Source organism: Eulemur rufifrons, chromosome 30 (genome assembly GCF_041146395.1).
Source record: "Eulemur rufifrons isolate Redbay chromosome 30, OSU_ERuf_1, whole genome shotgun sequence".
In the NCBI taxonomy this organism is placed as follows: domain Eukaryota; kingdom Metazoa; phylum Chordata; class Mammalia; order Primates; family Lemuridae; genus Eulemur; species Eulemur rufifrons.
The window spans coordinates 102,825,246-102,848,372 of NC_091012.1; the positions used below are offsets into that span (position 1 = coordinate 102,825,246).

Genomic DNA, 23,127 nt, shown 5'->3' on the forward strand with positions numbered 1-23,127 from the left:
TTCCTGTAAGCATCATGTTGGTGCTCAAAAAGTTTTGGATTTTAGAGCATTTTGGATTTCAGATTTTCTGGATGCTCAACCTATACTAATAATGAACTATCTGAAAAGGAAGTTAAGAAGACAATCCCATTTACAATAGCAGCAAAAAAATAATTAAATAAATACTTAGGTATAAATTTAACCAAGGAGGTAAAAGACCTGTACATTGAAAACTATAAAAGACTGATGAAAAAATGGAAGAAAATACAAATAAATAGAAAGATAGTACATGTTCATGGATTGGAAGAATCAGTATTGTGAAAATACTGATACTACCCAAAGTGACCTACAGATTTAGTGAAATCCTTATCAAAATTCCGATGTCATTTTTCACAGAAATGGAAAAAGACAATCCTTAAATTTGTATGGAACCAGAAAAGACCCCAAACAGCCAAAACAACTTTGAGAAAAAAGAACAAAGCCAGAAGAATCACACTCTCTGATTTTAAAACATAAAGTGATTGTAATAAAAACAGCATGGTTCTGGGATAAAAACAGACACTGACCAATGGAACAGGATACAAAACCCAGAAATAAACCTGTGTATTTATGGACAACTGATTTTTGACAAAGTTGCCAAGAACAGAAAATGGATAAAGGGCAGTCTTTTCAATTAATGGTGCTGGGAAAACTGGATATCCACATTCAGAAGAATGAAAATAGACCCTTATCTTATACCATATACAAAAATCAATTCAAAATGGGTAAAAAACTTAAATATAAGACCTGAAATGGTAAAACATAGAAGATAATATCAGGAGGAAAACTCCACAACATTGGTTTGGGCCAGGATATTTTGGGTATGACCCCAAAAGCATAGGCAATGAAAGCAAAAATAGACAAATGAGATTATATCAAACTAAAAAGCTTCTACACAGCGAAGGAAATAATTAACAAACTGAAGAGACAACTCACAGAATGGGAGAAAATATTTGCAAACCATATATCTGATAAGGGGTTAATATTCAAAACATTTAAGGAACTCTAACAACTCAATAGCAAGAAAACAACCTGGGCTAGGTGCGGTGCCTCACGCCTGTAATCCTAGCACTCTGGGACACTGAGATGGGAGGACTGCTTGAGCTCAGGAGTCTAAGACCAGCTTGAGGAAGAGCGATACCCTGTCTCTACTAAAAAATAGAAAAAAAATGAGCTGGGTGTGGTAGCACATGCCTGTTGTCCCTGCTACTTGGGAGGCTGAGGCAGGAGGATCACTTGAACCCAGGCGTTTGAGGTTGCTGTGAGCTAGGCTGATGCTATGGCACTCTAGCCTGGGCAACAGAGCAAGACTATGTCTAAAAAAAGAAGAAGAAAGAAAAGAAAAGAGAAGAAGAGAAAAGAAAAGAAAAGAAAAAGAAATAACCCAATTAAAAAATGGGCAGAGGACCTGAATAGATATTTCTCAAAAGATGACATACAAATGGCCAATAGGTACATGAAAAAATTCTCAGCATCACTAATCATTAGGAAAATGCAAATTAAAACCACAACGAGATATCATCACCTCACACCTGTTAGAATGGTTTTTGATCAAAAAAGATTAAAGATAAGTGTTAGAGAGGATATGGAGAAAAAGGAACTATTATGCATTGTTGGTAGGAATGTAAATTAGTATGGCCATTATGGCAAACAGTATGGAGGTTCCTCAAACAACCTAAAAATAGAACTACCATAGGATCTAGTAATTCCATTTCTGGGTATATATCCAAAGGAACTGAAATCAATATGTCAAAGCAATATTTACATTCCCATGTTCATTGTGGCATTATTTACAATAGCTAAGATACAGAAACAGCCTAAGTGTCCATCAGTGGATGAATGAATAAAGAAAATATGTTGTATATACAGAATGGAATACTATTTAGCCATAAAGAAGGGTGGAATCCTGTCATTTGTGAAAACGTGGATGAATCTGGAGGACATTATGTTAAGTGAAGTAAGTCAGGCACAGAAAAACACATACTGCATGATCTCACTTACAGGTGAAACCTAATAAAGTCTAACTCAGAGAAGTAGAGTAGAATGGTGGTGGAGGGGGAAGGAGGGAATTGGAGACGTTGATCAAACGGTACTAAGTATCAGATAGACAGGAGGAATAGATTTTTGAGATTTATTGCACAGAAGGGTGATTATAGTCAATCATACTGAATTATATACAGTATTTCAAAATAACTAAGAGAATAAATTTCAAATGTTTCACCACAAAAAATGATATGTGAGGTGATTCACATATTAATATTAGCTAGATTTAATTGTGGCACCTTGTATACATATATCAAAAATCATTGTATTCCATAAATGTATACAACTATGATTTGTCAATCAAAATTAATATGAACACTTTTTAAAATTAAAAATAAATAAAAATAGCTTATTAATCATTTTCATTTTGATTATAGTTGAAAGGATAATATTGTGGATATATTTGTTTAATAAAATATATTATTAAAATTTAAAAAATGAGAGGAGAGAAATGATTGAAGATGGAATTATTAAGCAAAAAATAATTCCTAGAATTTAAAGATTTGGAAAATTCTCAGTCTCTCCACATTATAAAAAATGAGAATGTGTTTGGAAGGGTGTGGCAGACCCACTGTTTGATAAGGAGATTGATGTGAATGTGAAGTACCAATTTAATCAACCATCTCCACAAAAGCCAGGGATAGAGATAGGATTATCCTAGCAGAAATATGCCAGCTGAGACTAAAGGAAACCAAGCAAATGGGACAAAATGAAGGAAGACTTTAGAACTTCTTGGACTGGACCATAGAATTATTTGGCTGTGAACTTCTTTAAGACCAGGAAAGAATGACCCTGAAACTGATTCAGAGATCATCAGGGCTGCTCCTCCACCACAGGCCTGGAGCGGGGCAGGGCTGGCTCCACCTCAGTTTCAAAGGGTGGGACCAATGCCTAGCAGTGGTGTGGGCGTGGAGTAGCCTGGCAGAGCCCTGGGGCCATGACCTGTCCTGCCCCACCAGAGAACCATGGAAGGATGGGGCCACTGAAGAGAACCACAGCATTGGCAGTGTTCCAAAGATCTGTGGGGGTACCATTGCCACTCCAGTAGGTCTGAAGGGTGAGCCCTTTGCCCCAGTGGGTTTAGAAGGAAGCACTGCTACCCCCACTGGTCTGGAAAGCAGAGTATCAAGCCAAAGAGGATTACGGATACTCCTTGACTTATGATGGGGTTACATCCTGATCAACCCACTGTAAATTGAAAATGTCATAAATTGAAAATGGACATTTTGTAGACATGATGGGATGTGAAAACCTAAAATGCAATATCCAAAAAATGCTGGCAACACAGTACACTGGAGAGTGTGGGTTGTTTATCCTTGTGTTTGAGTGGCTGACTGGGAGCTGCAGCTCACTGCCGCTGCCCAGCATTGCAAGAGAGTACCCTACCACATATCACTAGCTCAGGAAAAGATCAAAATTCGAGGTGCAGTTTCTACTGGATGCATATTGCTTTTGCACCATTGTGAAGTAGAAAAATTGTGAGTCTGTCTTCTCAAGACTTAAGATCTCAAGGAGCTTGCCTTGCTAGGTTTTGGACTTGCTTGCGACCCATCACCCCCTCCTTCTTTCTTATTTCTCCCTTTTGGAATGAGAACATTTATACTCCACTGTCCCACCATTCTATTTTGGAAGCACATAACTTGTTTGACTTCACAGGTTCACAGCTGGAAACAAATTTTGCCTCAAGATGTGTCACCCATATCTGATTTAAATGACACTTTGGACTTTAGAATTTGTGCTGGAATGAGTTAAAACTTTTGGGGTTGTTTGTATGGAATAAATATATTTTGCATGTGAGAAGGACAAGCATTTTGGGGGGCCATGGGAAGATTGCAATAGGCTGAATGTGTGCCCTCCTCAATTCATATGTTCATAGTCTAACCCCCACTATGATGGTTAAGGACGTGGTGGAGCCCTCATGAATGGGATTAGTGCCCTTATAAAAGGAACCCTGGAGAGCTCTTTTGCTCCCTTTTCTGCCATATAAGGACACAATAAAAAGATGGCTGTCCATGAATTAGGAAGCAGACCCTCACCAGATACTGAATCTGCCAGCACTTTGGTCTTGGACTCCCCAGCTTCCAGAAGTGTGAGAAATAAATGTTTGTTGTTTAAGCCACCCAGTCTATGGTATTTTCATATAGCAGCCTGAACTAAGACATCACTGTTCTAGAGCAGCTAAGGGTATTTTCCCCATATCCTGAATCCCTTTCAACATAATCTAGAACCCAGATATGTATATTAATTATTTATCTGTTAGTTAAATGAAATCTTGTTAGTCTAGGTGTTTTGTAAGCTGTAAAGCACTTTCCAAATGTGTGGATTTAAAATTGTCTACAAAGTACATAAAAGTCTCAGGTAAAACATCCTACAAAGCATAAAATCTACAGAAGTAATTCCTTAAAGGATCCTTGTTTGGGATGGCTTATATGATGAAAGGTTGAGTTTAGATTTTAAAAAGTCACTGGTTTATGCTGTAACATGAACTCAACTGCTCAATTCTATCAAGGGTAACTACAGAAGAATGTTAGGGCCTCTCAGACTGGCCATTGGTAGGGTGACCATATTGTCCAAATCAGAACACTTTCAACACTGAAAGGGGAGCTATTAATAATTATACTGGGACAAGCATAAACTGGGTTCGGCCTGGGCAAACCACTAGCCATGGAGACATAATGCATGAGCTAGAGTTATTTATTTGTTGATCTATACAATTCAGTTGTCTAGCTTAGTATTCCTACCCCATAATCACAAAGGTCAGGGATTAGAGGAAAGAAAGAAGACAATTAATTAGGCAGAATTGAAGATGTACTTCCAAGAACATACATTAAGAGTTAGAAGAGCTACAGTTTTAATTCTGTCAGAATGAACTGTATGATTTTAGGCAAGAAAACTGAACCTCTCTGAGGGTTTTTTTCTCAACTGCTTTAATGAAATCTTGGAATCATAAGCTTTTCAAGTTGAAAGGAATGTTGGAGTTCATCTACTTTGCCCACTTGCAAAATTAATTTACCACATCTTGACAAGCAGTTGTTCAAATAATTTGTAATATTTCCAATGACGGGGAGCTTTCTACCTCAAGAGGCAGTGGATGCTATTCCTGCAGCTTACAGTGAATGTTAAAAAGTTTTTTCTTCTACTAGACCAAAGTTTAAGAAAAATCTTAAGGTTTAGAGCTTTAGGAACATTGACTGGACTCTTACAAGAAACTTACTTCCCCAAATTTGGAGGAGCTCAAATAAAGGCTACATGACTTACAATCTCTAGATGCTCTAGAATCTAGAATCTGGAGTGTAGATGACTTTTAAGATCCATTTCTGTTTTCATAGTCAATGATTCCATGACAATTCATTAGAACGAGCTAACTTTTTAATCTAGTCTTCCAAGTAGTTCCTTATTTTTAATTTTCTCCTTTATATTCTTTCTTTAAATTTCCCCAGGCTCAAGCCTTTGATCTGCCTGTGACTTCTCTCTCCTCTTTGCCTCTTTCTTACATTTAGGTTCTCGCCTGATCCCAACTCAGTATCTACTATTTGTCCTCCCTTTCTATCCTCATTCTGTGGCTTAATTTTGTGTTGCCTGATTTAATCTATAGCCTCCTCTCTGAATTTCTGGCCTCTAAATTTTCCCTTGTCTAATCTTTGTATTTCTAAAGTATTCCACTGATCAATTATCTTCTCTTGCTGATCTATCCTTAAACTGAATTAACTTTGATCATATTGCAAATCTCCCCCACTCTTTAACTTGGCATTGAAAATTCTCCACAATCAGGCCCAAGCTACCTCTCTAGACATACTTTTGGACTCGCTTTCCCAAACTCTTCTGGTGAAATGGATTTCCCCTTTTACTCTATTCCAAAGACGTTCTGTTCTCCTGTTACTCAGCTTTTGCTCATACCAGTTAGTTCCCTTGCTCAGGACATCCCCCTGCCACGAATCCTCTGCTACCGATAAAATCCTATCTATCTTTCAAGGTCAGTCTCAAATCTCTCCTCTATTAACTCTTCCCATAGGACTCCAGCCCATACTTATTTCTTCCTCCCCTGAACTCCCTGTACCACTTTATTGTCTGTTTCATTCATCTGGCAGTCAATCATGCATTGCTTTAACATCTCTGAAAATTGTCATTTACCTTGAGTACTGTCATTTAACTCTTTTTGTGTATATATTGTCTCTCCGACTACCTAAGGAGCTCATTGAGGCCAGGAGATTGCACCTTTTTTTCCAACTCTCTGTGGAATAAGACTGGGTGGGTACGTAGTAGGGGCTGGATCATTAATGTGTACTGACTAGTTTCTAATAGATTGTCCAATTACTTTGTTACCACTTTAATAGACCACTAAGTCCATGATTAATCTGCTCTCACCCCATTTGTCAGACACTGGTGATGACAGAGGATAGAAGGGATCACGAGAGATAAGGCACATATGGGCTAAAGCATATTTGACTGTTTAAGCCTCAAGCAAGACGAATTGCTAAGATGCTGGTGATGAGACATTTCACTATCAGCTAAAAATGTTCCTTAATAGATTTAGTTCCCAGGAGCATCTTCACAGCAGTTGTGATTACAACCTGATACATAACTCTTCCAAGAGAGTAAATAGGCAGATTTTTTTTTCCTTTCTAGTTTTTGCTGGTTAGTCAATACCTATGTGTTTAATTCAATGAACTCAGGACTGGCACATCAATTCTCTGGTGGCTTTCTCTAGCCATTTTTGCATTCTTGGATTAATAATTAAAATTCAAAATATACTATTTGACCTTTTGTGCCAAAGTGAAAATGTTATGTGATTCATGAGAAGTATTCCAATTAGAATAGAGATAATCCAAGAGATTGGTCCACAGGGGTGAAGATGGAAGAGGAGCATGGAATTCACAACTTTTTGTGGCTACCTCTAATGCTGTGCCATAGTGGCATCATGGTCGGTGTTGGGGGTCAGGGCGGGGCTTGGAATTGTGGTTCTCTAACAGGAAAAGAAGAAGAAAATAATGAAGTAAAATTTTGTGTGCTAAGTCATACAAAAATCATCACCAGATGCTAAGCAAAGGATCTCTCAATTAAGCATATACAATGTGGGCCTGGGAGATGACCTAATGATATGTGGAGAGGCTACAAATTAGCTTTTTTATCATGTTTCCCCATCATAGCCATGGGTAACAGAATGCATAGTTATGAGACTAAGTGGTAAGAAGCCCAAGAAATCCTAGGGGAGTAGGGATGGATGGCTTTTCTCAACAGCATTATGTTTATTTCTAAACCCCATCATTACCAAACTGTATCACACACTGCTCCATCCCAAATGCCTAGAACAATCCTCTGCCTATTGCTAGTTATTTAAGACATCAGGTTCTTCTAAAGGCTGGATTCATCTTCGTTTTTTATGTTAAAGACCTTCACAGCAGAACTTGTTCATTCTAAACCCTGATTCCAAGATTGCCCTCAGATTCATTTATTCATTTGAAAAAAATTACTGAGCATCTACTATGTGCCAGACACTGCTCTAAGTTAAATAAATTGCCTAAGTCCCTCCCCTCTTGAAACTTATATAACTTCTAACCACTGTAGTAGATCTACAGAAGAGTGGGCAGAGGGCATTGCCCAGAGTTTGAATGGTGGCATCTCTTGTTACAGGGAGCAGTGGCCAGAGATTTCGTATTGCCAGGGAGAAAAAGAACCCTACTAAGCTTTATGGAGGATTGCTCCTTGCTCTTCCCTCTACATTTCTTTTGTGGTGGACAGGAAACAGGCAGAATTGCATAGTGTTTAAGCGCATGTCTTTGGAATTGCATAGCCTGGGTCCAAATTCTGAATTTGCTACTGAGTGGTTATTTCACCTGGGTCTAGTTCCTTTCTTTTTTGAGCCTCAGTTTCCTTAGCTGTTATTGTAGTCATTCAGCAGACCCAAGTCAAGACTGCTGATTGCAGTTTTCCTAACCTAAATGTGTCTACTTTAGCTGCTCACATATATCTTCAGTGCCTCATTCATTGGTCATACATTGACATCTACATATCAAGTGGATGTGTACAGAGGTATCTGAACTGTATATTTACAAAGGATAAGTCTAAATGAATTACTCCTATTTATGAATAGTTCTAAACAGGTTTCCTAATGATATCTACCTAGAATTCCTAAACTGATGGTCTCTGCTTCCAAATTACTATTTCCCTGTTTGAAAGGTAGCTTGACTAATGCAATTAATTACATATTTACCCATGGGAATTGTGTGGATTCTCTACTAGTTCTCTTACCTTGCGAATCTCTCCCTGTTGGACGGTTTTTATGACGTTAATCCATTCTTCCATGTCTTTCCGGTTGGGTGCAGCCAGGGTGACTTTTCGTTGCGGTGTAATAACCTAAACAGAAAGTCACATTATCAGCTGATTCTCAGTCCACAACTTTGCCTCCAAACAGAGTCTGTGCACTCTTTAAGAAACTAGACAAATCTACCAAGCATAACCCAAGGCACTTCTTGAATGTAAGACAGAAGTTCCCAGGGCCACTCGCAGCTCCTTAGATACCCACCCAAAATAATAATAATCATAATAGTAATAACTAACACTTTAATGGCACTTACTATGTGCCAAGGACTATTCTAAAGCCCCTTATGTGTATTATTTTATTCAATCTTCATTACAACCCCAAGAGATGGGCATCATTATTTTTCTCATTTCATAGCCACAAAAACCAAGGCACAGAGAGTTAAACGATTTTCCCAGGGTAACCCAGCAGGTAAAACGCTAAGCCAGATTCTTTGGCTCCAGAATTTATGCTCTTAAATACTAAGCCACGCACCCATCTGTTATTAAAGTGAGGTTGCCTGAAAACCCTACTTGCTTCCCACTGCTCTGTCTACTTGAAGTGGTAAAAGTATATATGCTTCATCAGAGTGTGCCCTTTTTTGTTTGGGAGGAGAGTGAGATGTTCAGAAATCTAGTTTCTTTCTTTCTTATGGTCAGGGACAACCTGAAGAGAATTTTACAGTTGTTTCTCTTAATCCTGCTTAGTGCAAGCACCCAGGCAGGAATAATAAGAAAGCCATGCTAAGAGTCTAGCAGATGTAGATCATGGGCAGGACTTGGTGTTTTCCCAGAGGGCATAAACAGCATGGATAGCTACAGCATCAAGTCATTGCTTCCATGGCCCTACTTGCCTTTACTACCAGCCCACCAAATCTTGGAGCTAGAGCTCACTACACCAACGTGCAATTTATTTCTCCTTTTACATGTAGCACGGAGTGATTCTGTGGTAAATGGACACAGGAGCTAGTTGGGGTTGTGATAACGGCTGCTCCTTTGGTCCAAACCCATTCTTGGGTGGGTGCCTCTGTGCTAAGGGGCAGCCTAGTCCTTGGGATTTCTTTATAGAATGGAGACCAAAAACATTAGCCTGTAGGATCATAACCCAAAAGTTCAGCTTCTTTAAGTCTGGTCAACAGAGCCCTCAGCTTTATCCTGGGTCAGTGTGATTTAATGAGAGAGCAATAAAAGCAAGTTCTCCTTCTTATATCCAGCTGCTCTCCTTCCAACGGTGCATGGAACATGGAGCAGCCATGGAAGCAAGGTATTGGGTCTGCAGCTCTTTAGTCTGCTAAGTACCATTCCCTACCTGCCTGAAGAGGAAACCCAGTCTCCATAACCCACCACTGAAGCTGAGAGAAGACAGTTCTGGGAGGAGGTGGGAATTCCTCGGCCAACAGACTTGCTATTTTTCAGTGAGTTTTCTGGTCTGGATTCACTTGAATTACCAAAGCCATATGACATTTCAGGTGCACCAAGTCCTTGAATACTTCTCTAGAAAATCCTCTGTTTCCTTTGAGGTATTCTCATCTGTAATCTCAACATGGGACAGATTTCACTTTGGATTTAGGTTCTTATCTACCTCATCAAAGGAGAGGATGTCATGTAACTTGATTATCATGCTAAATTCTATAGCATATTATTAGTCTCTTGAAAGCCTCCCAGTGATACTCTTCTAAATCACCTTTACCAGGAGGACTGATTTTTGTAATAGTCACACCCTCACACTGCCCCCTGAAATCAGCTTTGTTTTATACCAGGCTGGTAATAGGAAACAAGACCATCAATTTTTCCCCCATAAGTGGGCTGGTAGAAAATGTTTGCCTGAATAATAATAACACTTTGGGATCAGAGGAGTCTTGGAAAACCTGAAGATCAAAGAGGCAACAAGTGGGTACAGCAACCCCTCTTTCCAGGTAGCCCCCACCCCTGCCCATTCAGTCATTCCCAGTCTTACTTACACAAAAACTGTGACAAAGGTTTCTACAGCTGGTTTCTGCCAAGGCGACCTGAGACAGATCAATTGTTTCAAAGCGTGCAAACTGAAAAGAGAGGGACAAAGAACCGCCTGGTTAATGAGGCAAAGAGACATTAAAAAGTAAACAGACACACACATATACACACACACTTGCTGACAGGCATTTTTGGCAGTCATGGTACAATCATTTCTTTGGCTTGAGGGCTGGGATGTATTTAGCAACATGATTTTTGTTCATATATCATGTGACAAATAAAAAACAAACCAAACTAAATCAAAACACAACTCTTCCCTAAACATTTATGTGGATTTATGGGAAGGCTTGGATTGGTCAATTCAGAATTACTCAAACATAAAGGTTTATGCTGGAGAAAATAATGGGATGTGATTTAGTGGAGCAGATTGTTATTAGCTCTTATCTTTTTGGGGGGGCAGCCTTTGACAGTGCTGTTAGTCCCATCTAGTTTGAGGCTTGTGTCTCCTCATACACTGGCAGTGGTAGATACCACCCAGCCAGCAGGAGGAAATCAGTACTATGGATACAGACAGGGCTGGTTTTACTGGTATGCAACCTGTGCAGTCACATAGGGCCCCATGTTCAGAAGGCCACACACTTGGTTTAATGTTCTGCTATTGCCATCTTGAAAGTCTTAATAATTTTATTTTTGAGCTTGTGTTTGGCAAGTGAAGTCCAATGGGACAATGGATCATGCATATGAGTGAGGAAATATGTATAGTGTGCATGTCTACCCTATGTCTTGTCTCTCCATGTGCATTTGTGATGCCTGTGAACATAGAATACCAGTGGACCCATGATGCGTGGGAGTTCAACAAGACTCAAAGCCAAGTACAAGGTAAGTGTGTTATATCTAGGATTAAGTGGGGCTGCTGACAGCCCTGAGAGGACACACTTTCTGTTGGAATCAGAACCTGCTTCAAACATAGAAAAAAGGCAATGGGTTCTAAGAAACATGAACAACCAAGGAGCCCTATTGTATTCTTCATTACTCATGTTATTTCCCTGTGTTAGCCAACCATTTATGCTAAAAAGGATGACATGGAAGGAAAAGGAAAGATAGGGCAACCCATAGTTATTTTTCTTTTCAGTCAGAAAGTGTTGGTAGAATGTGCAAGTATCAAGTAGTGAAATAAAAACAGTTGAGCTAGTTTTGTGTACTGGTGAAAAAATATATATCCATGTATGTTCTACTAATGCAAATTGCATAATTTTGACAATTCTTCATATGAGTTAATGTAAATACTCTTATATTTGCATTTAAAACTAGCATTGTACAGTGTGCAGATGAATGGTAAAAATCATGCTAATTATTTAAAATCTTATTTTTTATTTACTTAGAATGACATTAAATAGCAAATAAAAATGCCATGACAAGTCATTACTTTATGTTTTAGTATAAATATAAAGCATTAAATGTTAGTACCTTTAATAGAACTTTCCCCTGCTTTTTGAATAAGGGGCCCTGCAGTTTCATTTTACATTGGGCCCCGAAAGTTATGTAGTCAGTTGGCTCTGGGTGCAGAAGCTAACTGAGGAAACTATGAAATGGAAGGGAAATAGGAAGGGGGAAGAAGAGAAAAGTGCCCCCCATATGTCCCAAAAGGACAGGTTTTAAAAAAGAGCAGAGGGTTTCAACTTTCACTCTAATGTTTGCCAACATGTCTTTAACTATTGGTCCATCTCCACACATAAACATTTCCTGGCACCCACCCACTACCCCAATTGACAAGATTCTATACGTTACCGCAGGATGGTGTGCAAAGTAGAGCTTCTGTCCTTGAACCAGAAAGTATCTAAGCTTCCATCTCTTGAAGGAGTTACAGTTCTTCAGCAGAGGTCCTTCCTTCAGTATTTTCTGAAAGATAGAAGCATAGTGTTGAGTAATTAGATCAATTTGCAAGACCATATCACTTGTTCTCTCAGATGGAAAGATCAAATATCTAGAAGGCTCTGTTTCTGTCACATAGCTGAGAAATGGCCTGAAGGGAACACAATTAAGTAAGTTCAATCAGAAAAGACATTGCTTACCCTTGGATAACAGATTCAGGATGATATAGGCTTCATGTTTCTTAGGATACACAGCCCAAGAACCATGGAGAGCATCTCAATTTGTGGTAGGGGGTAATGGGGAGAGACCTGAACACATAAATATAAGAACAATGATCCTAGGAAAGAACTAGTGGTAGAGGAAAAGGGTGTAAAGGCAGCTTTCCTGGAAGTCTCCATGTTGTAGCTCTAGACAGGGCCCTCCTATCAGCTCTTTTATAGTGTTCCTTTTGGAATATTAAGTTGGATCATGTCCCTTCCCTTCTCACAAGCCTCCAATAGCTTCTCCACACTTTTAGAACCAAATCCAAAGTCCTTACCATGTCCTTCAGGGGATTCATGATCTGATGAGGAAGCAAGCACATAAAAAGGACACCAAAAGAGAACTACCTTCTGGTTACTTTCTTTACATGTCTCACAATCTGACCACTGTTAGACTGACCCTAACCAAGCTTAGAGTCCACTTACCATTTTTACCATTGAGGAAGTTCTCAGTTTCGTTACAGGATACAAACCAACATGCAAGTTTGCCATTTGGGAGAAGTACTCACCCTCACCTAGCTGAAACCAAACCCATACTTAATGGACAAAGAGCCAGACTGAGTTTAAGTCACTAAATCAAGGCTCTACCATGAATTCCGTTTATCATCTAAATTAGAATTCACTATTGGGTGGCTGTGGAAGTGTTTTGTTAGGCCCACCTAGTGTTTTTCAAAGCTTTTAATTAGTTCATTATTTAAAAGATAAAAGATTTTATATAAAATGCAAGTTTCCTGTTTCTTTTTAAAAAATCAGAATAGGCTGGGCACAGTCACTTACACTTGTAAGTCCCAGGTACTTGAGAGGCTGAGGCAGGAGAATCACTTGAGCCAGGAGTTCGACGCTGCAGTGAGCTATTATTGTGCCACTGCACTCCAGCCTGGGTGACAGAGCAAGACCCTGTCTCTAAAAAACATCAGAACATCTGGTAACATTGAACTTATATTCTCACATGTCATCAATCTGCTGGAACCAAGTAGCAACTGCCCCCTTCAGAGCGGGTGCCTAACTCCAGCAAGCATTTGAGTTTGGGACCATGATCTAAACAATTCTTTGCCATTCCTGGCAAGCACACACACACACACACACACACACACTCACACACACGCACACACACACGCACACATTATGTTCAATTCTCTAACCAATTAGCTAGTACTAATGGACAGAGTCTGTGTATCTCAACTGAAAAGTCAGTTCATGAGCAATCATAATTTACCAGAACCCTTTTGATAATTTACGGGAATTTCAAGGTTATTGTCTCCCCCTTGAGATGCAAAAGAATGGTGCTGAGGAGTCAGAACAAAGAGAACAATAAGATCTTGTGGGAAGGGGGGAGGTTGCAGAGAGAATGATAAATTATATTTAAATTGTTGAAATTGAGTCATCATGAGAAAACAACTCTTGTGTAAGGATTAAGAATGTTTCGCTTCTTTCATCTCTCTGGCCAGGTGGCCTGTAGTACACACTCTCAATGATGGCATTTGGTTTTCTGTATCCAAACCCTCTCACCTCTATTCATATACTCTTCCACACTAAGTCTTCATGATACCTAGGCAGGTCTATTTACCCCTTTCTGCTAGAGACTTAAATTCTAGATTTTAATTGCTCCAACTCTGTACAACTGAAGCCACACCCACTATTTCTGCCCTTTCCCCATTATTCTGCTTTGTCAATTATTAAATGCTTCCTTTACTGTTCTTAGTTTGCATAGATAATGTTCCCTACATTAGCTCATTTCACAGGTTTTGGCTGGATATTTTCCCCTTTACTTCATTTTCAGTTTAAAGCTTTTTAGCTCAGACTGTCAAATATCTGCACAACTACATTCTCTTGGCCTCTTCTGGAAAGCACTTATTCTTAAATAACCCATTTTTCAGGCATTGCAAGCCATGGACCAGTAAACTAAGATCTCCTACTTTATAACCTGTGAATATGATAGCCCAAGAGATCCCAGATTTTAGCTTAGGCATTTGCCAAACTCTTTTATGATATTACTACGAGCAAGAAAGAGAAATGGTTATCTTTCTTTAAGTTCCTATTTTATCTACCTTTAGATCACATATCCTATCCCAGCAAGCCATACTGGATGGTTATTCAGAGCCTATTCTCAATAATTCAGCACCCAGCCTTAACTCAGGGGACTCCAGCCAAGCTCTACCAGTCAGGGGATCATTAAAGACAATAGAAGTATATAGGAGTAAGGTTTCTATAGCTCACTGTAATTAAGTTAGTATAAATCTGAGGTAGATTCTGATAAATTAAGATGTATACTATAATCCCTAGAGCAAGCACCAGAAAAATAACTTTAAAAATTGTTAAAAAATCATAAAACAACAATGAAATACCACTAGACATCTATTAGAATGACTAAAGTCCAAAACACTAGCAACATCAAATGCTGGCAAGGATATGGAGCAATGGGAACTCTCACTCATTGCTGGTGGCAATGCAAAGTGATACAACCAATTTGGAAGACAGTTTGGCAGTTTCTTACAAAATCAAACATATTCTTACCATATGCTCCAGCAGTTATAATTCTTGGTATTTACCCAAATGCATTGAAAACTTATGTCCACACAAAATCTGCACACAGATGTTTATAGAAGCTTTATTCATAATTGCCCAAACTTGGAAGCAACCAAAATGTCCCTCAATAGTTGAATGGATAAATAGACTGTAGTACATCTACACAATGGCATATTATTCAGTGATAAAAAGAAATGAGCTATCAAGCCACGAAAAGACATAGAGGACTCTGAAATGCATATTGCTAAATAAAAGAACCCAATCTGAAAAGGCTGCATACATTATCAATCCAACTATATGACATTATGGAAAAGGCAAAACTATAGGGACAGTAAAAAAGCTCAGTGGCTGCCAAGGATTCAAGGGGAGTTAGGAAGGAATGAATAGATAGAGCACAGGGGATTTTTAGAGCAGATAAACTACTCTGTATGACACTGTATTGGTATATTGGTGTTATTATACATTTTAAAAACCCATAGAATGTACAATACCAAAAGTGAACTCTAATGTAAACCATGGACTTTAGTTAATAATGAACCAATATCGGCCCACAATTGCAACAACTGTACTACACTAACGCAAGATGTTGATAACAGGGGAAACTGGGAGATGTGAGGGGGGTATGTGGGAACATTCTTTACATTCCACTCAATTTTTCTGAAAACCTAAAACTGCTAAAAAATCATCTATTAATTTTTTTAAATGAACAAGCAAGAATAGCCAGGGAAACTCTGAAAAAGAAGAGTAACTAAGAGAGGACTAGCTGCTGTTTAGATTTTAAAACCTAGGATAAAGTTACAATAATAAAAAAATCATTAAAGGAACTAAAATGTTAAAATCATTAAAGGAACATAAACATATATCCATGTGACATGGCAGGGGCATGTATATGCAGAATATTCATTTAAAAAAAACCCAAACCTCTGTCTACAGTCTGTCTGTTTGGTGGAGTGGCTGTTTGAGTTCTTTAAGGCAGAAATGAGGCCATTTCTTTTATACCTGAAACCCAGGGGGTGAGGTATAAAGCAGAAAGGGAGAGTTTCAATGTGTGTCTACTAATGGAGAATGAGGAGGATTCCTGAAGTGGACGGTGAGGTTACAGAGCTGCCTTCCAATAACAAATCATTATAAATAATAATAATGTTATTATTATGAACATATTTTGGATCAAGTCTAGAGCTACTCTGGCAGATGCTATGGCTTGTCAACCCAAAGTTTATAATCCCTTGGCACCCGAACAGGACTGGCAGCCTGTGGGAATTGACCTTCTTTTGCCTGTCAACTTACTTTGTTTGTGTCAAAAGCCAAATTACCATCTGGAAGTGGAAGGGCACAGTCAGCCACGACAAGAACAGAGTGTCAGTGCTAAGGAGTAGGTAAGCTCTGTGGTTCTCAAATTGTTTAGCTGCATAAACCTCTTCACCAAGTTAAAAGACCCAAGAGGGCATTGACAGAAGGAACCAAATGAAGTAATATGGCCTTGAATAAAATAATCATGAAGTTAAAACCTGGTTTTTGTTAAGCACAAGCAAATTATTAATTCTAACCTCAAACACCTCACATTATGGATACTACAGGAGACCAACTTTTAGGTCATCTGGAAACAAGCACTTAGAGATTACACATTTTAAAAACTTCTGATTTCTTTCCATTTTTATAACCTGTGACCCTGGGTTCCCTAGCCAAAATGCTGCAAAAGACCCCTTTATCTTCCCTTAACTTTAACTGTCCTCCCTCCTTCTACTCCTATAACAAGCTCTCTCTTCTCCTGTTCCTTTCAGGTGTAGAATAATGAGGTGAGGAGGTGAGGAGGAAATTCGGAGAGGGATTTGTTCCTCCAGAAGATTCCCAGAACCCTGGGCTTTCTGGTTCCTCCAGAAAGTTCCTAGACCCCGGTGATTTGAAATACTTATTGATATAAGCAGAATTCAGCCTCTTTCCCCAGCTACTTCCTTCTATCAACCCTTAGTAGTTAGTAATGATCACTCCTTAATTTTCCTTCCTGGTACTTAAGAAATGTTCTCTTTTGCTTCCCTCATCTACGCCCTGCTAATTACTGACATCCTGTTATCCATCCAAAGACATAGCAAATCATCAAAACCTCTAGTTCTCATTCCGTGAACCTAGTATTTGTCAGTCAAGAAAAGAAAAGAAGGACTTTGCGATGCATCTGTCATTGGAGGGATTGCTTCATCTATCTTTTCTCAGTTCCTATTGTGGACTCCACCTTTTGTAGGCCCTGTGGGGCAGCTAAAGAAGTTGCAGGCACATTCCTTGTCTCAAAAATATGGATGGTAGGAGTGGAGGGGGAGGAACTGATAATTCATATAGTCAAACACAAAGTTACGTGAGCTTAGAGAATCATTTGAAAGAGCCATAGGACCTTCATGTTCATTGCCCTAAATGCTTACCTTCTGGTTCAAACGAAGGGTTCCACCAAGACAATGGTCATCCATGAATACACCCTGTCATTGGGTATACCAGCCAAATCCCAATGATCTCCTAGCTGTCCTATGATACTAAACTGGTCAGTTTTAATACAAACACTTTAAGTATAGGGCTATCTAATCAATGCCCATAGGAGGTTAGTTGATAACAGAAGAGTCAACAAGACCGAGTAAAGAGTATGGAGAACTGGAGAGCCCAAGTCCAGTTGCTACTATGTTCTAGGTTGCCATGTTTCAATGCTGATTCCATTCCATTTTTCAAGACAAGCTGTAAATTTTTGTATGAAGTTTCATAATTTTGAAATGTTAGCAACTAAATAAAATTTAAAAAAGTGTGAGCGCCAAACAAACCATACATTCAGGCCAAGATTGGCCCGCAGGCAACCAGTTTGCCACTTCTGAACTGTAGCTACTGTCACATCAGAGGTTGTAGTGTGTAAGTTCAGAGTTTATATGTAGTGGGAAGAAGAATTAGAATGCCCCAATAAGAGCTTCTTAGGTTCTAATCATCATCTCTGAACTCCTACAAATACCTAAATTTGGATCTTGGAGAAGGTAAAGTGCCTGTAGTCCTTTTCCTTTTAAACTCTGTCCTCCTTCAGAGAAACTTCCCTACTAACCCAATTACTGTCTCTGAATAAACAATTATTTAAAAAACCAAAAAGCAGCCCCAGAAAGCCAATTTGAATAGGCAGAAGCTAAAAATCACCTAATCAATGGATTGTCCCAAGTCAATGAAATACAATACGTAAATGCAAAACAACCTTTACCTGCTTGGGGCTGCTAAACTGAACCTGAGGATCTGAGATGCACACTGGAAGAAGCAAGCAAACAAGCGCACCCATCCTACAAAGGCAGAAACTGAAGGGAGATCTCTTGCTTATCCCCTAAGAGGATTTGGACAGTGCTTCCCAGTCCTCTGGCAGATAATATCATCTCACTGCCCCCTCAGAACAACCATGTGGAGTGTCACGTCCAATTTCTAGATGGTAAATCTGAGGATTGGGTATTGTTCCTAACTTTGCTCAAAGACCCACAATTACAAAATGCTGGTGGACTCGCTTCCTCTCCCCATGGTAAGAAAACTGGGAGGGCCTGGTTAATTAGTAAATATATGACAGAGTGAACACATACCCCACCTGCTCCTCACTAAACTTTGTTCTGAAAGACAAGACCACAGATAACTAAAAATTAAAAGTTGTTCTGTGAACAGCTCTGAATGGTCAGTACTGGAACTGGTAATGAGCTTCCCTCCAGGAAGCAAATGGTAATCCTTGTTTTTCTAAAGACCTAATGTTCTATGGTGAGTAAGAGGGGAGTTTCGTTTTTTAAAAGTGACTGTCCAAGATCAACTGTAAGAGTAATTAGAATTTACATATCTACAGCAGTTTGCAATTAATAAAGTGCTTTTATTTCCATATGGAATTCTCCCATCAGCCTTCTGAAGTAAGCAGTGAAAAGTATCTTCTAACTCAATTCTAGTCTATGAAAGACATCCTGAACTTAGTTTCTTCAAGAGGCTTGCCCGTATATTTTCATTTTTAGGACATTATCAAGGAATTTGAAAGTGTTCCTCTCAAATAAGATTTTCCATGTGTGTTTTGCACTTTTGAGACTTTGCAGTGCCTTGGGACTAAAATATTTGTCAGAAGAATGCATCTCTAGTGTTATTGTGAAAGACAATGAAGAATGGAACTCTACATGGGAAATTTTGCTTGGTGGCCACCTTTACAGGCACACAGCTATTTCCTAAAATGGGACACACATGTAATCCTCTTGGTCCAAGCTGTCATATTTTGTGGCAATATCTGTGATGCTGCAGATAGGGAGAAGTCAGGGAGGGTTGTAGGGTCTTTGTACATACTGGAATGCCATGATACCACCTGCTGCTTCTTAAACCAGAACACACTACAGGCAGGCCTCCTATTTCTTCCTCCAGTTCTATCTGACATTCAAACCCAAATAACATTGTGGTCTCTACTATTAAACTCTCAAGGCTGGCTATTTTGTAGTGGGAATGAATATGCTGCTAATTAGTCTATTGTCCCGAGTTCAATCACCACAGAGATCAATTGGCTTCATTCAAATCCAAGAATGCAGGACTCCAAGGCATAGGTAATTCAGGTCCTGTGTACAGCATTCACACAAAATGTTTTTGCCAAAACTGTGGCAGCCCTTGCAGAAAAGGCTAGAGCTTTGGAAAACTCTGCTTCAGTTTCATTTTGGATCCTCTTTGATATGCCAATCCCCAAATCCATTACTCCCAGAAACTCTTGCACCTGACACAGGTAGTCCCCCCCTTACAACTCAGCATGCATAAATTAATTGCCAACAACAAGAGTAAGCATTTCACTCTCTCCATATTTATAAAATATCTCAACAGGGTCTGTAAAGCAGCCCTGTTTCCTATATATATAATTAACACCCACCTGCTGCTTAATTGGGAAAGGGCAAGTACAGCTGCTGCTGTGACCTTTTCCTGTGCTCCTCCCAAATCCCCAAAGCTTCCACTATCTGCTATGTCTGCTTTTCTGTGGCTTGGTGGATTTTTGATGCATGAGGCTTTGGGGAGTTTTTTTTACCCTTTCCTAGCAAAAGAAGTCCCTATTACATAGCCAAATTGAATTCCACCCAAACAAAAAGTAGGCAAGCATCATGACATGCACCACTACCTGTTATTAGCTGTATGCTCTTCTGTTTTAATTTCTCATGCTTCTCTTGTGAGGGAGGCTGGACCAAGTTGGGGGATGGGTAGGTTGTCACTCCCCAAGTGAGAAATGGATTCCCACCATGGGTACAGCTGGGGAGGCCAGGCTTTTGCCTATGGTTCCTTCAGTTAGAAGACCTGGAGCATCTATTCTCTTTGCCTTGGGGATGGGTGTGCTGGGAAGAAAGCCATTCCCTAACACAGGCCTGCCAAAGTTGATTCAGAGCAACAGTGTTTGATTTGGTTAAAATGCAACTCCGGGTGCTTTAGGCTTTAAGAAAGGCCAGACCCGCTGAAAGCTTTACATTCCCCAGTGTCCCCTTGATGTGGTAGGAGTCAGACAGACTGGCTCCAGCACTTACTAGCTGTGTGACCTTGGAGAAATCACTTAACCTCTCTGAGCCTCAATTTCCTTGTCTATTAGATGAGGATACCCTGCAGAGCATGTGCCTGCCACTCTGTGAGTCCCTTGTGGATTGTGGACACAGGGGATGCTGCCATAGCTCCCATTCATGCCACTACTGGAATCTTCCCTCCCTGACTGGCTAAAGGCTGAAGCAGAAGAATGATGAACACAGTAACCAACTGTCCTGGTTTTTCTAGGAGTTTCAGCACTAAAGCAAGGAGAGTCATGGGAAGAGACCCATTGGTCACCCCCAGCACTGAGAAGCCAGATCTTTCTACTGCCCAGGTCTGCAAGGACTATAGCTGCAAATCCCCTCCCACTGCTTCCTGTGCTATGGAAGAACTATAGAGTATCATACATGTTCCCACTTTCTGTTAGTGTAATAAAGGAAAGTTGAGGATGATGCTATATTTGTTTATTTTTTCCAAATAGGCAAAAACCTTAACCAGTTCCTTGCATATCATTCAAGAATATTTTATATACATGAACAAATATGTATATATACATATATTTTTCTTCACGTAAATCTTAGCATTCTATGTACAATGTTTTGTTTCTTGCTTTCCACACTTAATATATCATGGAGCTCTTTCAATACTGAGCTGACTCTTGGTATGTAAAATTCTTTTTACAATTGCATAGCATTCCACTGCATGAATGTAAAGTATTTTATTTAAATGGTCCCCTATTGATAGACAGTGGTTTCAAATCTCATTTTATTACAAACAATACTGCAACGACTCTCTGTATATACATGTCATTTTGCACTAGTGAGAGTACATTGATAAAATAAATATTAAGGGTTGGTGACTTTAAAACTAGTCCGCTGGAACCATAAAGCCTAAACACTTCTAAGTTTTGGGGAAGCCAAAGGCATAGAAGCAGGAAATCCAGCAAAAGTAACAGTGTAAGGGGAAGCTTAGCCTATAAGCCTGTATGTTTTCAAATCTCTCTGTCCCCTCCCCCTTCCCTTTTTCTATTACTGGAGTTTCCTAGGAAGGATAAGGATCACCAATTGGGGAGTGGGGAGGAGGTGAGCAATCTGGGCTCAGGCTGACAAAGTGCAGAAAGTGGTGACCTGGCTGTCAGCAATTGTCTTGGGTCTAGCAGCAGCCAGGAAGGGGGAATTGCTCTGCTGAGCCCTCCCAGAACTACACACAGGTTTGAATGCTGGTTTTGCTGCCTACTAGCTGTGCAGCCTTGAGCAAGCCATTTCACTGCTATAAATGCCACTATTAACTTGGTAAGATGGGGATAGGAACTCTGGTCTACGTAGTTCAAAGTCTATTCTTTTTTTTTTTTTTTTTTTTTTGAGACAGAGTCTCACTCTGTTGCCCGGGCTAGAGTGCCATGGCATCAGCCTAGCTCACAGCAACCTCAAACTCCTGGGCTTAAGCGATCCTACTGCCTCAGCCTCCCGAGTAGCTGGGACTACAGGCATGCGCCACCATGCCCGGCTAATTTTTTGTATATATATATTTTAGTTGTCCATATAATTTCTTTCTATTTTTTAGTAGAGACGGGGTCTCACTCTTGCTCAGGCTGGTCTCGAACTCCTGACCTCGAGCAATCCGCCCGCCTCGGCCTCCCAGAGTGCTAGGATTACAGGCGTGAGCCACCGCGCCCGGCCTCAAAGTCTATTCTTATGCCACAAAACTGCCCTTTAACTTTCCGAGCTAACCTTGACCTTAGCAGTGAGTAATCTTAGCTCTCCTCACTCTGTTAGAGATGATGAAAATAAGGCCCCAAGAATGGCTTCACTCACTGAAGTCAAACAGCTAATTAGTGGCAGAACTGGGCCTGGGCTTCAAGCCATCCTATTGCAGTGGTGTGTGGACTCCTCACTGACCTTCCTAAGGTGAGTGAAGGTGCCCTATAACTGCAGCCATTGAGTTTGCTCTGTATTGGCAGTGCCTTCTGGAACACGTGTATAGTTTGAGGGCTCCAGGGAAATAGCATGGAAAGAGATGTGAGAAGACAGCAGGAAGATGGCTTGACTCCAAGAGTGGGATCAAGAGGAAGACTGGGTCAGAGCTTTGGAAGTTTGAGGAAAAAAAGTGGCTTATGGGAAGTCTTTCTGCAGAAGATTGATTTTGCTCTACAAATGCAGGGAAGGCTGAAGGTTCTGAGTAGGGGAAGGAGCATTGTTTCTGAGCCTTGGGGGAGCCAAAAGCTTAGAAGCAGGAAATGCAAAGAAAGGAACAGTGTGGAAGCCTTGTGGGAGATCCCTATTGCTACAGTAGCAAATGCTGCTGCCTAGAAATGAAGTTCTGTGGTTAGACAAAGTCCCAAAAGGAAAGATACCAAGGTATTTTGGACACTGGTCCTCAACTTAACCAAGATCACAGAAGTCAGGATGTGAATTAGCTTATCTAGTGCCACTGACTTACCAAAAAAATGATAAAGCAATACCTGCCTCCAACTGCCTTTCTTCCCCACCCTTTCACCTGACCATCAGTCACCAAAGATGAAGGTTCTTCTAACATTCTGTGGGTGTTTCTTCTCTTGGAGACATGCCCCCACTGCTTCTAACTAACCCTGGGCTCCTACCACCAAGCCACATGTGCTCTTTATCTTAACAGTCTACTAGGAGACCAG

General features: G+C 39.9%; 1 protein-coding gene across 1 annotated transcript in view; it reads right to left on the minus strand.

The window, feature by feature from the left end:
* Positions 1 to 23,127, minus strand: part of DGKK (diacylglycerol kinase kappa) — a 107,011-nt gene that overhangs the window by 44,056 nt on the left and 39,828 nt on the right. The window contains exons 2-4 of the mRNA XM_069464036.1: positions 12,100 to 12,210; positions 10,320 to 10,400; positions 8,311 to 8,415 (exon numbers count right to left, since the gene is read on the minus strand). Of these exons, the coding sequence (XP_069320137.1) occupies positions 8,311 to 8,415; positions 10,320 to 10,400; positions 12,100 to 12,210 (297 nt within the window). The remainder of the gene's footprint in view (positions 1 to 8,310; positions 8,416 to 10,319; positions 10,401 to 12,099; positions 12,211 to 23,127) is intronic.